General features: G+C 39.4%; 1 protein-coding gene across 1 annotated transcript; it reads right to left on the bottom strand.

The window, feature by feature from the left end:
* Positions 1-1,415: 1,415 nt before the first annotated feature.
* Positions 1,416-5,219, bottom strand: LOC122023436 (probable alpha,alpha-trehalose-phosphate synthase [UDP-forming] 7). Its single transcript, XM_042581545.1, has 3 exons — positions 3,069-5,219; positions 2,030-2,303; positions 1,416-1,811 (listed from the first exon to the last, which is right to left on the bottom strand). The coding sequence occupies exons 1-3, from the start codon at positions 5,081-5,083 to the stop codon at positions 1,470-1,472; spliced, it is 2,631 nt and encodes an 876-aa protein (XP_042437479.1). The 5' UTR covers positions 5,084-5,219; the 3' UTR covers positions 1,416-1,469.
* Positions 5,220-20,963: the final 15,744 nt, after the last annotated feature.

The raw sequence follows: 20,963 nt of genomic DNA on the forward strand, positions 1-20,963 counted from the left end.
CGAGAGACCTTATCGAAATAGCTCGCAAGTACAAAAGTCATTCTGAATATTGCTGTTAAGCTTCTGATCGAATGCTGCTTATATAGGTTATTACAGACGCCTAGAACCTCTCCAAGCGCCTGGACCACATGTCCCACCCAATCGACGCGCTCCATGTAAACTTATGGATGATTTTTCGAGTCTGGGAGCCTGGACCGAGTCCGGGCGAGCGCCTAGACTGAGTCCGGGCGCTCGAACCGCCTGGGCACCTCCCGCCTGCCCGGGGCGAGCCTGATCCGAACGCCTGGACCAAGTTTTTCATCCAATTGATTTTCTGCAAAACAAAATTAGTCCAGATAATAAACAATATATATATAATGTGAATTTGACAGCCTTTAACTGTCCGATTCTGACTTAGGTCAAACCGACACTTACTATTCCCTCTTCGGGGGAATGCGTCCTCACCTACTCCTCTCAAGAAAGTTTACCTTTTGCCAGATCGATCCTTCAAGCCATTTGGACTTCTGCTTAGCATCCGAAATTGATCGTCCGCTTCACGACCCGTCCAGACTTCCACCTGGTCCGCAACCACCAAGATTTTCACCTAGAGTCCCCGACTCTAGGATTTCATCCAAGGTGCTCGACCCGCCAAGACTTCTACTTGCCTAACCACGGTTAGGACTTTCCATCACATAGGGTTACCTCCTCCTATGACCTAGGATTACCTCTCCCTAGGATTTTCCACCTATCTAGAATCCACTATAACTTTTACCTAAGAACACTTAAGGCATCCAAGTTTATTCAACTTTGTTAGATAACAAATAACTTTAACTTTATACCCTTTACCATAATCAAAATTTAAATTCGATCGTCTAGTACTCTCTGCACCAAGACTAATAAGCAATAATAATTAGTTCATGTCCTTCCATAACCAGGAACTAATTAATGTCTCAATTTAAAGATTTAAAATGAAATTAAACTGGACCAACGCCTAAAGTCCAAACTTGGACTCGTCCTTACCCAAACCCTCTCCTCCAATAACCCACCTTCAGTTATCAATTGACAATATTTTGACTAACCTCTTGACCCACTAAATCTTTGCACTAATTGTCAGGTCCGCAGACTCAATTAGATTTCGACCAACTGCCAAGCCCGATGAACCCAACTAGACTTCGAGTCATATATCAAATCGACCCTTTGATCTATTTAAACTTCGCACCAACTATTAGGTACTCAAAACTAGTTAGGTTTCATCCTAATGTTAGGTCCCCTAAACATGTCAATCTTTACACGTTCAATAAATGCATTAGATTATAAAAATATCTAACTTAACTCATTTATCATTCATTAACATCTGAATTATACCGTGAGTTAGACCGTTAATGCATCTTACTCCAACACTTATTCCTACATATCTATCTTGGAGTCAAGGGCCATAGGAAAATTTTGGTAAATTCCAAAGCAATTCAAGAGCAATTAGGAACATACTATCACTGTGAATTATCAATGTAGATTTGAGTGGGTGGGGGTGGTTCAGTTATCTCCTCAACAGAAACAAAAGGCAGAGAGGCATCAGCAAGTGCTGAAAGTGTGTTTAAGACATCATTTGTGTCGTCCAAGTAATACCGTGCCTTGCTTGGTTTTTGGCCAACAGTGCAACCGAATATTGCCTTATTTGAAGCTACCATGTTCTTTGCTACTACGCCAGCAATGCCTTCAAACATGTCCTCATCAGACCTGTCATCACCAATACACAGCACAAAATCAGCTGGTCTTCCCTTTGCAGACATTGATGACAGAGTTTTATCTGCTACTATGCCTTTGCTAACTCCCTGTAAAAGAAACAGCAACACAATAAAATGTAGTAAAGATAACAAGGCAAGAATTTGCAAAATTGTAAAGTCAAATAGTAAGTTCCAATGGTAGATAACAGTAGGAATATAACCATGAAGCCCTAGGGATGCAGCATTTCAGAGTAAATGACCTAGCATAGAGCATATTTGAGATTTGTCATTTTGACATGCAACTAGTACACTAGGAAAAAGCATACCTGAGGTTTCACTTCAACGATAAACTTGCCACTCTTCACGGTGACTGGTTCATTTGCAAGTACACTCTCTAAATGATCAAGCATCTCCTTCGCCTGGGAAGACCCAAAGCCAGGATCAGCATCCCTATGGTGCCAAACTAAAGCACTTTCTTTGGGTTCAATAGAAGATCCATCAGTAGACTCCGTATACAATTTCATCACTGGTTCAGCAATCTGCATCCATGCAAAATCAGTGGTTTGGTTATGGGTTTCCCATTCTTCATCCTGAGTCCACCTGCATATATTGAGATGGCACAAGCATATTAATAATACTACATGAGTGTATTTTTTTTTCTTCCACTTTTTAAATGGCATACATACAAGCAATGTAGAGCATCAGAAACCATGTTTTTTGAAATTACGAAATATTTGCTGTAGCATATAGTGGAAAGGAATAGATTCCTCTGGGTGGTTACTGGTGATTATAAATGTTTTGACTATGTAACACAGCATTCGAAGACATCAAATAATTGTTCATTACTTTGTTGGAGAACTTAAATGTAGCTCAGCTTCAAATTGATGGGTGTACTGTTTGAATTATAAAGCATGGCTTGTTGTACCATGTATCTCAACTATCATGAACTAACAAGTCTTTCTACGAATGTCTTATATACCTAGCATAGAACTTTCTATGCATTGTTTGAACCTGTAAAGTACCATGTTGCATGTAATTCTTTCTTTTCATGCCAACACTACCTTTTCCTCTCTTCTCAAGTGTCATATTTGCCAATGATCTCTTTTCAAATGCACTGTATAAATAGCAGATAACTGTGTACTTCATGGTGAATGATCCATTATCATAAACACCACGAATAACAAAAGAATGAATAACAAAAGAAATAACCAAATTTATTAGGCTATTTATGCAGTCATACGCCCAATGATGTAATTCCTAGATTTGTTAGGTCAGTCTTTCAAATGGAATGTTCTTAAACACTTTTAAAAAGTTAAGAATAGCAATAATTGGAATGTTGAATAGCATAAGAGAAGAAGAGAGTACCTAATGAAGTATCCATGTTCAGCTGCAATTCCAAGTTTCTCGCATGGTGAAAACCAAGCATCTAGACTCTGTCGGCCTCTTCCACTAACAATAAAAACAATATTGTTCTTATCTGCACAAAGGGTATTGACTATCCTAATAACTTCTTGATTAGGCTTTTTGTTAATGGATGTTTGCGACACTAATGTTCCATCATAATCCAACAAGATAGCCCTACTCTTAGCATTTGTATAAGCTGAGACCAATAGTTCAGCATCAAGCTTTCTAAAGTTGGGATCCACCGCAATGACCCTGAATCCAAAACCGAGACCTATTCCCCAACAGTTCCTCCTGAAATTGTCCTTGCAGGTTCTCTCCAAGTCCTGCATGAAGCTCTTTGACCAATAAGCAACATCGTGAGTGTTAACATAGCGGTAGTGTTTCTCATGCCGCAATTGCTTCTCGCCATCAGAAAGAGAGATAGCTTCATTCATCGCTTCCCCTGTGGTCTCTATATTCCATGGATTGACTCGAATTGCACCACTAAGAGACGGAGAGCAACCAATGAATTCCGAGACAACCAGCATGCTCTTCTTTGGCTCATTTGGCACTGAATCTCTGGCGTCAAATATCCCTTGTCTGCAAACAATGTATTCATAGGGAGTTAAGTTCATTCCGTCCCTAACTGCAGTGACTACCACGCACTCAGCAATTGTATAGTAAGCAATCTTCTCAATGGCCGACATGGGCCGCTCAATGAGAACCACTGGCCTGTACCCTTCGTGACCAAAGGTTGTATTGATCCTTTGACAGCTCTCCTCAATCTCGACCAGGATCTCCTTCAGATCCTTTCCTTGTGCCCTTGCCGGATTGACAATTTGGACAAGAACTGCTCTACCCTGCCACTTGGGGTGAAGCTTTAGCATGTGCTCAAAAGCAAGCAGCTTGAGGTTGATCCCTTTGAATATGTCCATGTCATCAACGCCGAGGAGGACAGTTTTTCCGTCGTACTGTTGGCGAAGTTCGTTGACCCGCCACTCCCTGTCGGGGAGGCGGAGCATGGACTGGAGTTGGCCCATGTGGATGCCGACGGGTAAGATCTTGATCCCGATGGTACGGCCGAAGTAATCAAGGCCAATGTAACCGCGCTTGGACTGGTACTCGATGCCCAGCATGCGGCTGCAGCAGGAGAGGAAGTGGCGGGCGTAGTCAAAGGTGTGAAAACCGATGAGGTCGCAGTTGAGGAGAGCCTTGAGGATTTCCTCGCGGAAAGGGAGGGTGCGGTAGATCTCCGAGGAAGGGAAGGGGACGTGGAGGAAGAAGCCCATCCGGAGGCGGTTGAAGAGGCGGCGGAGAAAAGTGGGGAGGGCCATGAGGTGGTAGTCGTGGATCCACACGTAGTCCTCCTCCGGATTGATCACCTCGATCACTTTCTCGGAGAAGAGCTTGTTGGCGAGGACGTAGGCCTCCCAGAGGGAGCGATCGTAGCGGCCGCCGCGGGAGGAGGAGGCGGCGGAAAAAGGGAGCAGGTAGTGGAAGAGCTGCCATAAGCGGCGCTTGCAGAACCCATGGTAGAAGCGGTCGTGGAGATCCGGGGGAAAGAAGACCGGCACGCATTTGAACCGCTCAAGCAGCGTCTGGGCGACGTCGTCCTGCTCGTGAACTTCGACGTCGACGCGAAGGGTGCCGACGTAGAGAACCTCCATGTCTTCCGGGAGCCCGTCCTTGAGCTGGAGGAGGAGAGAGTCCTCGTCCCAGGCGAAGATCCACCCGCGTCCGTCCAGCCGGCGGCGGGCGAGCACAGGGAGCTGGTTGGCGACGATGATGATCCGCTCCTGCGCTTGCGAGGACTGCACGTCGGAGGCCACGCTGCTGGCCCGCTCCTCCTCCTCCTGCAGCTCCATAAGCGTCCCCGGCACCGTCATCACCCGCGGCATCCGCCGCAACCCTCGCCCCCCTCCGCTTCCGCCCAGACTCAGCGCCCCAAAGTTCCCCGCGGCCAGATCGAGAAGGTTAGTATACGATCTGGACATCATCTTGCCCTTCCACCGCTTCTTTCCCTCCACCGAGCTCGGATCGGGAGCGAGAAGCCCTAGAAGCGAGTGAAGGAGGAAGCAAAGGCCGGGATGGATGCCCGTGACGGTCGATGGGATTGGATAAAGAGAGGGAAGAGATTTGGGTCAAAAAGGCAACGCGAGAGAAAATATTTTATATACTGAAACTTTTTTATTTTACCCCTCGGTTCTACTACATTTACAAAATAATATTTTCTAAAATTTCAAAATCAGTACAATCTCGATTAACAAAAGGTAGGCTTCAATATGTCATTTTGCAAATTTAAAATTTTAAATATTTAAGGGTTTATTTTTGCACTTTCACCCACAAATTTGTTAAAGTTTAGTTATAATCACATTATAAATAACATAACAGTACGCCTAATGATTAAATTTATTTTATGTAATTAGCCACCAGAAATATAGCTTGAGAAAACAACCCCATCTAAAATTTTAATTTAAAATTTATTTGTTAAAAAAGGAAAAAAGAAAAATCTTCTATAGGTAGTTCATAGTTTGGTGGTAAGTTGATGTCGTAGACAATTTAAATCACGTGCTAAAAATGTCAACTGACCGGAGAGTAGGCCCAAGCTTTATTGGACCACTGGATTATTTCTTTTAAGTTATCATTGTTTAAATGGGACGGATTTACAGTCTTGTGATTAAATTTCAATGAGCGTAAAATGTTTTGTTGGTCGTTTGATCTTTCTCACGTAAAGGGCCAACTATAGTATAGTACTATAGTGGATGTATTTAAATCTCTTTCATATGAATGAAAATCAATTCATTAATAAAAAGCCTTTATTTAAAAAACTAAAATAAATTTAAGATCAATTGTGATCCTATTTGAAAACGTGAAGTTAAAAAATTAAAAAGTAGTGACTTGGTTGATTAGATATAGATTTTATTTTGCTATGTGAAATAGATGACGTCAGTATCAAGTCAGTGAAGAAGTCTCTGGCATTGACCCTCCGATGTTTAAATCAATCACTGGAATGTAGAGAAAAGTGGAGCAACAGCAAAACTCAAGAATAATGTGTATCTCCACCGGTGATGGATCCTCCTTTATATAGAGCTCCGATCGACGACATGCACGCTTTTGAAGGCATGAGTACGCTCTCCAATATATCCTATGAAAGGACCTGTCAGAAAAATACCTTTGACATCATACCTTAACATGACATACATATCCCAAATAAGATAGTAGAAGCTTCCGTCGTACGATTCGCTTGTCGATCATGCCTTATGTCAACGACACTATCTCCCAAAAAGATGTAGAAAGATACTACATTAGTCTCATTATTAGGTCGAGTGGGGTTAGCCGCTCGACTGGGACCCTCTCCGTTATGACGACCTCATGTGGCTCTTCCATGCAGTGACTCCGTAGTAACATATCATCCCCGTTCGGACTAGCTATACGGTCTCTCTTGACGTCCTGCTACGCCTTATTGAACGTCGGCTGTCTTACGTGTCATCCCGAGTTGGACGGGGTGGCTTGCTCGGATATGTCTCCCGTCGGTCGGACCCTGACTACCTAATCGGTCATTGTCATTATCTTCCTTTCAACCCTTTGACATCCGAATATTAAGGACCTCCTTAACTTTGACTTCTACTCTGATAATTAATTTCGTATCAGATAGATCTCCTTCTATCATCGTATCAAGTTGAATAAAAAAAAAGACAAGGAGGTTTTAATCTAGTCTTTTTTTCTAGAAGTTTAGTTTATAATCTTCAAATACTATGTCACAAAGTGCTCTTCTATATTATCACTCTTTAATCTTTTTTGTCCATCAATGCCTTATTGCTACGTTGTTGCAATACTACACAGAACATGAATCTCATTGCATAATCATCCCAGTTATTGATAAAAAAAAAATTTTAATTGATATTAGATAATTAATTTAAATCGACTAATTTTATTGACTATCCTAGTAGTTTAGGATGAGATACGAATCAATAGCCTTGTCAAACGTACTACCATCGTAACTTGATCGTTATCTAAATTTAGGCAGCCGTACAATAGAGAATAGAAAAGTCATTATCGGCTTTATAAAAAAAATGAAAAGACAATTTGGCCCTTCTCAGAGGATTACTATTTACTACTTAGCTATTAATACAGATAATTAAAATATATAAAAAATATATATTCAAAAATTTTGATCCCAAAATTTTATATGATAAATGTTTTAACCATTGCACCACTAGACCTTTCTTTCTTCTTTATCAGTTTTAACCAACGAGTGTTCAATATTTTATATTTTTACAATGCACAACAATTTGAATTCAAATTTTTATAGAAGTGATAATTTTTTTATGAGTTGTGATACTCATCTAGAATTTTCATCTAGAAAATTCATCTAGATAGACACATAAAGATGGGACCCACCATTTCACTTTTTGTGGACCCCATTATTTATGTGTCTATCTAGATGAATTTTCTAGATGAAAATTTTAGATGAATATCATTTCTCTTTTTTTATATTGCTAAATATTTTTTGTTATATTTTTATTTTTAAAAAAGATTAAACAAGTTCTAATTTAGATTTATACAATTATATCTACAGTAAAAAATAATATAAAATTTTAGTTCTTTTATTTGCCCGATGTGATAATATGAAATAGTATCAAACTATGCTTCATCAGTCAAAAAGCTTCAAGATTCCATCTAAATTTGACAAAGTCAAAATCTTATCCCAAAACTTTTTGGTTTTAAAAATAATAAAATTATTATTTTATTACTCTTGTAGATTAAGACATACAAGAGTTTCGCGGTCCATGGATCAAGCTAGGGACAATATAACATGTGATCGGGTCAAGATCAACTAACGTAATCTTACAAGATTAACTATTTTACCTTTGAGATATTAAAATTGATAAAATATTTTTTTCCTCCTTATATTTTATTTATAACTTTCTAATACATTTTTTAGAAAATAATCAAAGTCAAACGCGACTCGGTCTCCTATAACTAATGAATAATGATGTTAGATTAAGGACAAAATGATAGTAGTTTAAAGTCATGCATGTGCTTTTGAACTTGTGCTTAAATTATTAGTCTTGAAAATAGATGATTTTCTGATCTGTATATTTCAAAATTAATTTTTAAATATTTCATTCTTTTTAAAATTGAATTGTTTTTTATTAGATAAGAATGCGACATTATAAGGGGAAAAAACCTTCAATCTTAGATTGAAATTTTTTGGATATTTTTCAATGGTTATTGATTAACATGCCCCCAAAATATGCCCAACTAATCCGTATAGTCTTCCACAGCCCATCACAATCTTTCAAAAGTTGGATGAGACAGGAGGGCAATAGATTAGGGTTGTGGATGGGATTGGTCTCGTTTTGGATAAGAATATGACTCATGCCTTTGGAGAAAATATGCTTTCTTTTTATATCATATAAATATTTCATGGATGGGGAATAAATGAGAATTTTTGTTGTGTTTGTAGGGTGGCGAAGAGGACAAAAATAAAGTCAGGGTTAGGGTTGTTGGTGGTCCACTATATTAGTGCAATTAACTTCTAGTATATTTATTTATCAATATATTTAAGAGAGGTTGATCGGATAACTTATAAGAAAGAAATCTAGTTAGATTAAAAATTCATTGGACAACTAATTAGAGAAAATCTTAGTGGGTAAAGTTTGATAATTGAAGTCCTGATAAGTGAAGTCAGATAGTAAAAATCATAATGTGTGAAGCTAGGCGGTGGAAGTCCTGGTAAGTGAAGTCAAGCGATAAAAGTACTAATGAATGAAGTTAAACCCTAGTAAGTGAAGATAAGTTGTGAAAATTCTAGTGAGTGAAGTTAGATAATGAAAAATCCTAGCAAGTAAAGATAAACAGTAGGAAACTCTATGGGGAGGTAACCCTAGGTAATGAGAAGTCTTGAAAGAGTGAACTCCAAGCATATGTGATCACGATCAATCAGACCAGTGAATCTTGAAAGCTGCTAACCTTACTTTACCTTACTGTTTATATTTATTGTGCTAATTCAGTATTACAGGTAAGTCTTAGTTGATTAGGTTGATCAGATACTAAGCAGTATCATAGAAAGTCCAAACAGATCAGGTAAACAACTAGAGAAGAGAGATCTAGTGAGGATAAGTCCTAGCGAGACTATAGGTGTTGATTCTAACTTAGATTCATTTTGAAAATCTTAGTTGAGACCAAGATTAGATCTTGGTTGTGTTAAACATAATATAATTTATAATTATATTTATGCATATGTGTTAACTCTATTTTGCAAATAATTTTATTATTTGGACTAATATATTTGTTTACAAGAGTTAAATGTAAAAAAAAAAACAACTTCTTATGAATAGTACTTAAGGCACCTCAGATAATTAGAGGCACCTCGAGTAAGTGACCGAAGGCGCCTTGGATGGATAGAGGCGCCCAATAGTGAATAAGCTGTGAATATGAAGTTTCAACCATTAGAAGCACCCTTAATTGATTAGAGGCACCTCGAAATTAATTGAAGGCACCCTCAGCTGAATGGAGGTGCCATCGAGTGGATAACAGTCGTAGAGCTCGAATTGGATTGGCATGATTGGAGGCACCCTGTTATAATTAAAGTTACCGAACACCTCTATACTAAAGTGGTATATGAATGACTCGAGTCGTCTCTCAACGAATATAACGATGGATGATAACCTTCGGATTGTAAGTTATTGCTTAGAGTTTTTTTTGACATGAAAATGGAGGTTGTATTTGAATGTTAAAACTAAGAAATGAAATAGCAAAGCAAGTATAAAACTAAACCTAATTAATAAAAGGCAATGCAAATAAAAGAATTCTAGCCTAACCTAAATTATGATTGCACGAGAAGTAAAAACACATCTAATGATACGAAACTTAGAGCATATAACAAAACTTAAACTAATTACATTCAAATGAAAAACTTAAACATAATAGATTCAACACAAACAAAAACAATCAAAACAACTAACTAAGGAATTACCAAACTAAAATCTACTACTTAGAGAAACATTCCATCAAACAACTTACATGCATCATCCGGTTAGAACCAAATACATGAAACCTAAAACATGGAAGATAGAATCTATTATAATCAACAATCAAGAACTCATTCAAACAATTAGCACATCAAAGAGACAAATCAACCTAATAATAGATAAACCCAAACTCGACCAAGAGCAGATCGAAGCTCGGATGTGGTTGATCAGTTGACGGAGTCTTCTGCTAGAGCTTGAAGAAGATCAGATCTGATGGAGTAGCTTTAGTGATGAACGCGGATCTGATCGGAAATATTCCTCCTCTTCTAACCATGAAGAGGAGGTTGGCGTTCGACTTTGCGAAGGAAGGCTTAGTCACTCCTCTTCTAACCACGAAGAGGAGATATACAAAGGTGGGAATGAATTGGAGAGGAGATGAAGTGGCCGGCCGGCGGCGATGAAGAAGATGGGTGGCGAGCGCCGGCCATTGATAGAGGAGGCAGAAGGTGGTGTCGACGTCCGTGTGAGAAGTGATCGCGCCCCCAAAGAGATAATTTCCCAAGATCTGATCGAATGGCCAGGATTGTCCCAGATCTAGATGAATGGATGAGATCAAATCTGAGTGAATGGTCAAGATTGGCGAGAACCAGTTGAATGGTTAGGATGATTAGATCTTAATGAACGACTCTGATCATTCCAAATTTACACAGATGGATCTGAATCAAGTAGATTTAGGGGTGATCGCGGATCGAGTTGGTTCGATTATTGGGGTAAAAAACTATCCAACCCTACTAGATCAGATAATGTAATATCAGGACATATATCCGGCCCTATATTCGACGGTTCTTATGTATCAGATATCCGACGAGTTGTAGTTATTTGGATATCCGACCCTATATCTAATGAAATAAAAAATATAAATAAAAAACAAACTATTTTAAAATGATAATAGATATTACTCATTACACGTTATAACAGCTAATCGGCAATAACTGCTACAACGTGTAGCAGCTTATCAGCAGTAGCTACAACAACATGTAGCAGCTTATCGGCAGTAAGAAAAATGATAATCCCAGTTAGCCTCATTGACTATCCATGGGGTGAATAAAAATGATAATCTCAATTAGCCTCATTGACTATCCCTGGGGGTGACCGACCCGATCCCATGAAAGTTTTCCACCTATCACCAGGGTAAATCGGGAAGTGCACGCGACGGCTAGCCCAGAAACCCAACATCCTTTAGTTACGCCCCCCATTTAGAGGAAATTTTTTTACAAATACACCATAGATGGGGTTCAAACCGCGGGTACCTGGGTGACAACCTGCATGTCTTACTGCGACACCATAGCCCATGGCAGATCCAAACAAAAATTTAGAGGGGTGCTTAAAGAAGAGACTAAAAAAATATTTCTTACTATCAAATAAATATATCAAAAGATAAAAGTACTAAATTGATAATGATAATGATACAAACATAAAAATATGTGCATACCAATAAAGTAATTATTTTTTGATACTTGAACCACTAGTATCAGATCTAGACATACAAACAAGAGGAGGCAACTGTATCCTACGAGTGTTCATTTGTTGAAAATGTTGTAAAATTTGTTCATTTTCAATTGTGGCAAAAATATCCTTCTCGATATATACTACCAAACTGGCATCCATCCACTCATCCCCTATCCTATTATGTAAATCAGTCATGATAATTTTCATCGCAGAAAAAACCCTTTCAACAGAAGCAGTTGCAACTGGTAAAACTAATGCTAAATTGATTAATCGATATACTAATGAAAAAAATTATATTATTGCCCGTTTCAACCATCTTTTTAGCAAGACTTCCCAAATCTTCAATCATAAAAAATTCACCTTATACATTTTGAATGTAAGTCTCAAGTTGGTCCTCAAGTAATACACGATCAGTCAATGAAAAGTCCTCCGGATAAAGTTTAGCAAGGTGGAGTAGTTTACTAATATCAAATTGAGAAAAAGAATCCTTTGGATCTAAGCAAACAATGCAAGTAAGTACCTCTATACTTGATTCTGAAAACTGATTATTCATCTCTTAAACCATTATATCAAGAAACTAATATTGTAACAATAAAAAAATAAATAAATAAACATTATTAGAAACTTAAAATTCAATAAAACATTTAAAAATAATACCTGACAAAAAATTTCAACACATTAGTGATGAAAATTAGTAATCATTTGTCCATTACATCTACTGCGACCACGAGTTCTCATATTTTCTTCCATATTCAGTACTGGGATCATATTGTTACTATAAAATTTGTTGACGACGTACAAAAAATTCTCCCATCCTTCCTCTCTCAATTTTTGCAATATAACTTTCATTGTCTTGATCAAACTGACAACCAGTACAATGTTTTGATCCTTTTGTTGTAAGACAAGTGACAATTCATTTGTGGTTTCCAATAAAGATTTCATCAAATGCATCACAAACACAAATTCATAACTCTCCATCTTATAAATCAAATTGGTGGCGATACCACTATTATTATCATTAGTACCATTTGTTGGGACCAAAATGTAGCTAGAGGGGGGGGGGGTGAATAGCTCGTTGCGTGCTCGTGGTCGGCGTTGCTTATTTCTTCAAAGATGTGCAGCAGAAATATACAAGAAACAACACACACAACGCTAACAAGTAGATTTACTTGGTATCCACCTCCAAAGGAGGTGACTAGTCCAAGGATCCATGCACTCGTACACACCTCCACTAATCAACACTCATTTTCGGTAACTACCGAAGGTGGAGAAGCCCTACAAGTTCACACTATAACAAGAAAGGGAAAGGATACACAAATACAAGCAAAAGCTTACAATGGGTATAGAAAACTCTAACCCTAGCTTTCTTCCTCTTGCTGTAGATCCACCTCTTGACTTGGAAAAACCTCCAAGAGCTTCAAGAACTGGCGATGAGAACCCTGTGGAGAAGCTCTGTGATCGCTGGTGAAGATCGGGAGAAGTGGCCGAGAGTTCTTTTTAAGGAATCGCACGCCTGCAGCCTTTATCTGTGCCAACAGTAGGATCCCGATCGATCGGGGAGGCTTTGGATCGATCCACTGATCGATCCAGAACGCTTCTGTGCTCTCAGGAATTGCCTGGATCGATCGACTGATCGATCCAGGGCTTATCGCGCAGAACCACGCCACCTCAATCGATCCACTGATCGATTGAGGTCTCTGGATCGATCGACTTGACCACTCGAGGCTTGTTGCGGGGACCTTCCCAATCGAGCGGCCGATCGATTGGGTATCAGCCAATCGAGCGGCCGATCGATTGGGTATCAGCCAATCGATCGACTGATCGATCCAGACATTGGTTTTTGCCCAAAACCAAGTCCCAAGCCCCCAAACCAACATCCAGTCAATCCATGACCTGTTGGTTCATAAAACCTAGCATCCAGTCACCCTTGACCAGCTAGGACTCTCTCACCAAGTGTCTGGTCAATCCCTTTGACCCACTTGGACTTTTCTCCTCTTGCCAAGTATCCGGTCAATCCCTTTGACCTACTTGGACTATTCTTCCTCGTGCCAAGTATCCGGTCAATTCCTTTAACCTACTTGGACTTTCACCAGATATCTGGTCAACCTTGACCTATCTGGATTTCCCCGTGCCTGACTTCACTCACCAGGACTTCCCTTCTGCCTAGTTTCACTCACTAGAACTTCTCTTCTGCCTGACTTCACTCACCAGGACTTTCCTTCTGTCTGGCTTCACTCACTAGGTCTTTCACCTAGCTTCACTCACTAGGATTTTCACCTGGCTTCACTCACCAGGATTTTCCTCTGCCTGGCTTCACTCACCAGGACTTCCTTTGCCTAACCTCCAAGTTAGGACTTTCACCTGGCTTCACTCACCAGGATTTTTTAGTCAAGTATCCGGTCAACCTTGACCTACTTGACTCTCCATCACAATCTCCACACATGAACAATTGCACCTGCAATCTCCATGTGTTGTCTACATGAATTGTCAAAACATGTATTGTCAACATGTATTGTCAAACCATCAAAACATAAACATTAAGACTCGAGCTTGACCCAATTCAAGCTCAGTCAAACTAGGTCAACCTTGACCTGGGGAATATTGCACCAACAATCTCCCCCTTTTTGATGTTTGACAATACCTTCTTTAAGTTAGGCTAATCCCATAGCCTAAACCTCCTTCATGCCACTAGGTAATGAAGGCATAAGTTAAACCTTTCATTCTCCTCCTAAGAGGGCAAACTCCCTCTTAGATAATGAAGTCCTAAATTAAACCCTTTCATTCTACCTCTATTGGCACACATCACAAACACTCCCCATCTTTGGGCACACATCAAAAACAAACTCTCCCCCTGAAGAGTTACTTAAACGTTGTTCACAACTTCACTCGTTGTGATCAACCCGATAATGAAAGTCCCATACCTTTCATTTTCCTTTAACCCTACATTCTTCCCCAATGTAGACAAATGTCCATCCTTGAGCATTTTAACTTAAACAATGAAGATATCCACTCTCCATTGTAATCCAATGCTCAACCTTGAGCATCTTTCACTAAGGAAAGTTAACCACCTTCCACGGTGTATGAAAATTTAGTTTTCATGTCCTTAAAGAGTAACTCCCCCTAAAGACATGATCGTGACTTCTGTCATTGCACCAACAATGACTTGGAATCCCTAAATCTTTAGGAAACCCAAATTTAGAAGTGTGAGGTTCAAAAATTCAATATTGAAACCAAACCTTAACCTAAACTTCAATTTAGTCTTTCTCAACCAATCCATCCTTGTTTTCAACATGAAAATACCCTTTTTATGTATATAAATGTATTTTGAGGGGTTAGGAAAGGTTTCCTAGACTAAGCAAGGGTCAAACCACTGAAAATCAGCTTTCCCAGCTGAAATCAGGTTCCCGAATCGATTGGAGTTGGGTCCCAATCGATTACACTGTCTTGAATCGATCCACTAATCGATTCAGCCAGTCTGGATCGATCGACTGATCGATCCAGCGAGCTTCTGCTCGCGAGAATGGCCTTCTCAATCGATCGGCTGATCAATTGAGGCACTCCAATCGATCCACTGATCAATTGAAGTTCTGAAATTGCTGAAATTTCATTTTAGTCAATTTCAGAAACCCCTAGAAAATTCTATAAAATCCCAAAAATTATGAAAATTGTTGTAGACATTATTTAGGACATATATTATCATGGAAAAATAGTTTTATAAGAAAATACTTCATATTTTCCAAGATTGATACAAACTTAAAAACTTGCAAAAATCTTAGTGTTTTCTTCCAAGTTTGTGCATAACTTTTCAATGGTGATTACTATCAAAAGATAACCTTCACCAAGGTTTTCCAAAAGTATTTTAAAATGATTTTCAAAACCAATATCCCACCATGTTCCTTGGGCTTAATGCACATGACTTGTATATTAGCTTTCCCAATAATGGGAAAACACATAACTATGTGTTTTGATGAACTTAAAACTCAAGGAAATGCACTAAATCAGCATGTTGAGTTTTGTTCATCATCCTAACATCTCACTTGTATCTACTGTGCACAAAACACATACAAATCATCTTATAGGTCTTTGTGAGATATAAAATTTGGTTTTGCCCTAATCTAGGGATCATACATATCTATCTAGGCATTTTGTGGATATTGAACATCCACCTAGGATGTCACTTGTTGATACCACATGTTGATAAATGTCATTTGTCCTTAATTGCAAGGAATTAAAAATTAATGCATGAAATGATATGGCATACATCAAAATGAAATATTTTCAAAAGAAAATTTTCCTATAACTACATGATGTATGTATGGCATGACATGGTATTTTTGTATTTTCATAATAAGGCATGAGTGCAAAAATAAAACATGATGTCATGGCATATAATGGGTAAACAATCATGGCAAGGTTTAGCATAAATAAAATATATCTAGATTATCTATCTAAGTATCCTTAAGCACATAGCTAATCCTAAAACTTAAACCCTAGATTGCCCAATTTCCTCAAGAAAATGTCAAAACCCAACTTGGCATTTCTTTAATCTCTTCAATTAATTATGCCAATTAAAAATTTAAAACATTCCTCAAATGTTGGCATATTTCATTTTTCCACAAGAGTGATCATAAGAAAATACCAAAATCCCACCTGGTATTTCTTAAGCTTGTCCCCAACTTGTGTCAATTTAAATGATATCAATATCTTCAGTTTTGGCACATTTTACTCTTTCCAAGAGTAACAAATTTGAGGTAAGGCCTAGAATGCCTTTAATTTCCTAAGAACATACCAAAATCCCAACTTGATAGTTCTTATGATTTCCCCAATTTTTGTCACTTAAAATATCATCCAATTTATCAAATTGTGACACATTTTACTCTTATTAGAGTAAATAAAAATTCTTTTCATTTTCAAAGGTTAATAATAACCTTGAAAATGCTCCTTGAGTGTCAACTTCATCATGATTGGGTTAACTACCCTTCCATTTAGAGTTGACACTCTCTAACCCATCTATGGGGTAGAGAAGATGTTCCTAGGAACCCAAAACCTATTAGTGCTCCTTGGATGCTCTAGGTACTCACTAGGGATAACTTCCCTAGATACCTTTCTAGTGACCTTGTTTGGCTTCTTAGAAGCCTTGGTCACATTTTCTAAGTCAACCCTAGGGATTGCTTCCCTTGTGACCTTGTTAGTGACTTTCTTGGACTTCTTAGAAGTCTTAGTCACTTTTGTTGCAAAAATACTCTTAGGAATAACTTTCCTAGTATTTTTGACTTGACCATTTGACCTAGACTCGGTTCCATAGCTATATGGAACCCTATGGTAAGAAATTACATTCTTCTTAGCCTTAAGTTTGTATCCCAAACCTTTATGGCCGTTGGATGGATTTTGTTGTCCTAAGCCTAGGTTTTGCTTATTTTGCCCTTTTAGGATATTTTCCATCATTTTTAGGGTCTTTTCCATTTTATCAAGCCTTGACCTCAAGACTTAATTTTCTATTATTAAATCCTTAGTTTTTGGTTTTTCATTAAGTCCATGAGCATTTTTACTTCTAGACCTTTAACTAAAACCTTTAGTTTTCTTGCCTAGATTTTCATTTACCTTCCTAACCCTATGTGTGGTAGTTTTAGCATGAAGAGCTACATGTTTTTCCTTAATGCTATCATGATTTCTATTTTCATGGTAAATAACATTAAAATGATACAAACTTGAATTAGCATGCTTTTTACCATTATTTAAAGGAGTAGGCTCAATAAATGATACCTTTCTTTTTACCTTGGAGGCTCCCCCTTGAGTTGTGCTTCCTCCATGAGCCTTGACCGCTTTCTTCCCCTTGGGACATTGACTTCGATAGTGTCCCTTTTGATTGCACAAGAAGCACACGATGTGCTTCTTGTTCCTCTTAGTTCCGGGAGCGGTCTCCTTGAGCTTCTCCTTGTCCTTTAATGCCACTTGACCCTTCTTTTTGGCCAATTTAGGGCATTTGCTCTTATAATGCCCATGCTCCCTACACTCAAAACATATAATATGATTTTTATTTTTATTTGAAATATTTATACCTTCATGTGTAGGGATGGCATCTTCTCCTTTGGATCTGGAGATAGAAACTTCCTCTTGATCTGACAATGATGCTCCTCCAATAGATTTGACTTGACTTGTGGAGGTGGAAGCTTCTTCATCCTCTTCTTCTCTTGACCCGGATGTGGAGACTTCTCCTTCTTCTTGATCCGGTGTCAATGAAGGTTACTCCCCCTCAATCCTAGAGGTGGAGGCTTCTTCATCTTCGTTTTGTATATTGAACAAAGAGTATGCTCCCTCTTTGTCCTTTTCATTGTACTCCTTTGAAGATGAAGCTTCTTGGACTTCCTCTTCTTCAGAAGTTGAGCATCTCTCAACTTCGAAGTCCTCTTGCTCTTTATTTTGATCCAATGAGTCACCCTCTTTGGATTTTTCTTGGTCTGGTACAGTGGAGGGGATCTCATGAATTGATGCCAATTTGCTCCAAAGCTCCTTGGCATCCTTGAACTCTCCAGTTTTTCCAAGAATGTGGCTAGGCAATAGATTGACCAAAAGCTTGGTCACTTTATCATTGGCCTCACATCTTTGGATTTGTTCTAGACTCCATTTGCTTTTCTTGAGGACTTTGCCCTTTGAATTTCTTGGAGCCTCAAAACCTTCCATAAGAGCAAACCATTGCTCTATCTCCATCATCAAGAAATTTTTGATCTTTGATTTCCAAAGATCGAAGCTTGTTGAAATAAATGATGGAGGCACCCTTGTATCGAATCCAAACCCGTCTTGGAATTCCATTTGAAGTTGAGCCTTTGATGAAGTCTTCGACTTGTAGAATTGCTTCAACTTCTTCACCCTCTAGCTTGTTGACCCTTCCGGCGATGATTCCGGTGAAGAGCGGCCTCGCTCTGATACCAATTGTTGGGACCAAAATGTAGCTAGAGGGGGGGTGAATAGCTCATCGCGTGCTCGTGGTCGGCGTTGCTTGTTTCTTCAAAGATGTGCAGTGAAAATATACAAGAAACAACGCACACAACGCTAACAAGTAGATTTACTTGGTATCCACCTCCAAAGGAGGTGCTAGTCCAAGGATCCACACACTCACACACACCTCCACTAATCAACACTCCTTTTCGGTAACTACCGAAGGCGGAGAAGCCCTACAAGTTCACACTACAAGAAGAAAGGGAAAGGATACACAAATACAAGCAAAAGCTTACAATGAGTATAGAAAATCCTCTTGCTGTAGATCCGCCTCTTGACTTGGAAAAACCTCCAAGAGCTTCAAGAACTGACGATGAGAACCCTGTGGAGAAGCTCTATGATCGCTGGTGAAGATCGGGAGAAGTGGCCGAGAGTTCTTTTTAAGGAATCGCACGCCTGCAGCCTTTATCTGTGCCAACGGTCGGATCCCGATCGATTGGATTGCTCCCAATCGATCGGGGAGGCTTTGGATCGATCTACTGATCGATCCAGAGCGCTTCTGTGCTCTCAGGAATTGCCTGGATCGATCAACTGATCGATCCAGGGCTTATCGCGCAGAACCGCGCCACCCCAATCGATCCACTGATCGATTGGGGTCTCTGGATCGATCGACCCAGAGGCGTTCTGTGCGCTCTACAACTTGCCCACTCGAGGCTTGTCACGGGGACCTTCCCAATCAATCGGTCGATCGATTGGGCATCAACCAATCGATCGGCTGATCAATTGGGCATCAGCCAATCGATCGGCTGATCGATCCAGACCCCAAAGCCAAGTCCCAAGCCCTCAAACCAACATCCGGTCAATCCATGACCTGTTGGTTCATAAAACCTAGCATCCAGTCACCCTTGACCAGCTAGGACTCTCTCACCAAGTGTCTGGTCAATCCCTTTGACCCACTTGGACTTTTCTCCTATTGCCAAGTATCTGATCAATCTCTTTGACCTACTTGGACTTTTCTTCCTCATGCCATGTATCCGGTCAATTCCTTTGACCTACTTGGACTTTCACCAGATATCTGGTCAACCTTGACCCATCTGGATTTCCCCGTGCCTGGCTTCACTCACCAGGACTTCCCTTCTGCCTAGTTTCACTCACTAGAACTTCTCTTCTGCCTGGCTTCACTCACCAGGACTTTCCTTCTGCCTGGCTTCACTCACCAGGTCTTTCACCTAGCTTCACTCACTAGGATTTTCACCTGGCTTCACTCACCAGGATTTTCCTCTACCTGGCTTCACTCACCAGGACTTCCTTTGCCTAACCTCCAAGTTAGGACTTTCACCTGGTTTCACTCACCAGGATTTTCCAATCAAGTATCCGGTCAACCTTGACATACTTGACTCTCCATCACAATCTCCATACATGAACAATTGCACCTGCAATCTCCATGTGTTGTCTACATGCATTGTCAAAATATGTATTGTCAACATGTATTGTCAAACCGTCAAAACATAAACATTAAGACTCGAGCTTGACCCAATTCAAGCTCAGTCAAACTAGGTCAACCTTGACCTGGGGAATATTGCACCAACAATCTCCCAACACCATTATCGTACACATTTTCAAGCACTTGCAAATTAAAGTCCATGTTGACATCAAACAGACAATACTCATGTAATGTGAACCCCAATGAGTATCCCCTGGTCGTTTTAAACTGATTTCCTGATTTTTTTTTCCTTTGCCATTAACAATATCTCTTTTCTCCAAACATTCTACAAGTCTATAATGTTTAAGTTGTCTAAACTTATCTTTTCTTTTGCATGAAGCACCAGTAATATTCATAATCATAGTAACATATTGGAAGAAATCACTCACAATTTGATTGCTTAAAAACTGCAACAACAACTAGTTGAAGTTGGTGAACAAAACAATGGACATACCTTGTAGATGAATTTTCCTTCAATATGAGAGCCTTCAATCCATTATACTCACCTCGCATATTTGAAGCTCCATTGTATCCTTGACCTCTCAATCTTGATAATGACAACTTATGTTTTGCAAACAATTCATCAATAGTCTTTGATCCTGTCTGAGAAGCCTAACAAAATGGAAAGCTGGGAGAAAACCTACTGCTGATGAAGAATAATACCTGTAGAATACTGATTCGAGAAACCCAAAGCGGATATGGGAGAATGAAGTTAAAGAATGCCCTCCTTATGCGAAGATCCAAAGATGAAAGGAAAGCTTTGATGAAGAAAACCGAGATCTGGAGCTTCCAAGGCTTCCTACGCACAAGAGACCAACCAACACTATTGTCAGTGACCTAAGACCGGGGTGGGAATCCCTGGCTAGGCCCTCCGACGCTCAAGTCAGTGATCTCTCTTTTTTGTGTGGAAAACCAGAAAGAAGAAGAAGATGAACAGTAGTTGAAAACTAGGGTTGTGAGTGTGAGCATCAA

Source organism: Zingiber officinale, chromosome 9B (genome assembly GCF_018446385.1).
Source record: "Zingiber officinale cultivar Zhangliang chromosome 9B, Zo_v1.1, whole genome shotgun sequence".
NCBI lineage: Eukaryota > Viridiplantae > Streptophyta > Magnoliopsida > Zingiberales > Zingiberaceae > Zingiber > Zingiber officinale.

What these genes read in the sequence shown, in the direction of transcription:
- LOC122023436 (XM_042581545.1), bottom strand. Translation starts at nt 5,083, where the DNA reads ATGATGTCCAGATCGTATACTAACCTTCTCGATCTGGCCGCGGGGAAC. An exon ending in GAACATGGATACTTCATTAG is followed by an intron (nt 2,304 to 3,068) that starts GTACTCTCTTCT and finishes CAATATATGCAG; the next exon opens with GTGGACTCAGGATGAAGAAT. An exon ending in TCGTTGAAGTGAAACCTCAG is followed by an intron (nt 1,812 to 2,029) that starts GTATGCTTTTTC and finishes TTTCTTTTACAG; the next exon opens with GGAGTTAGCAAAGGCATAGT.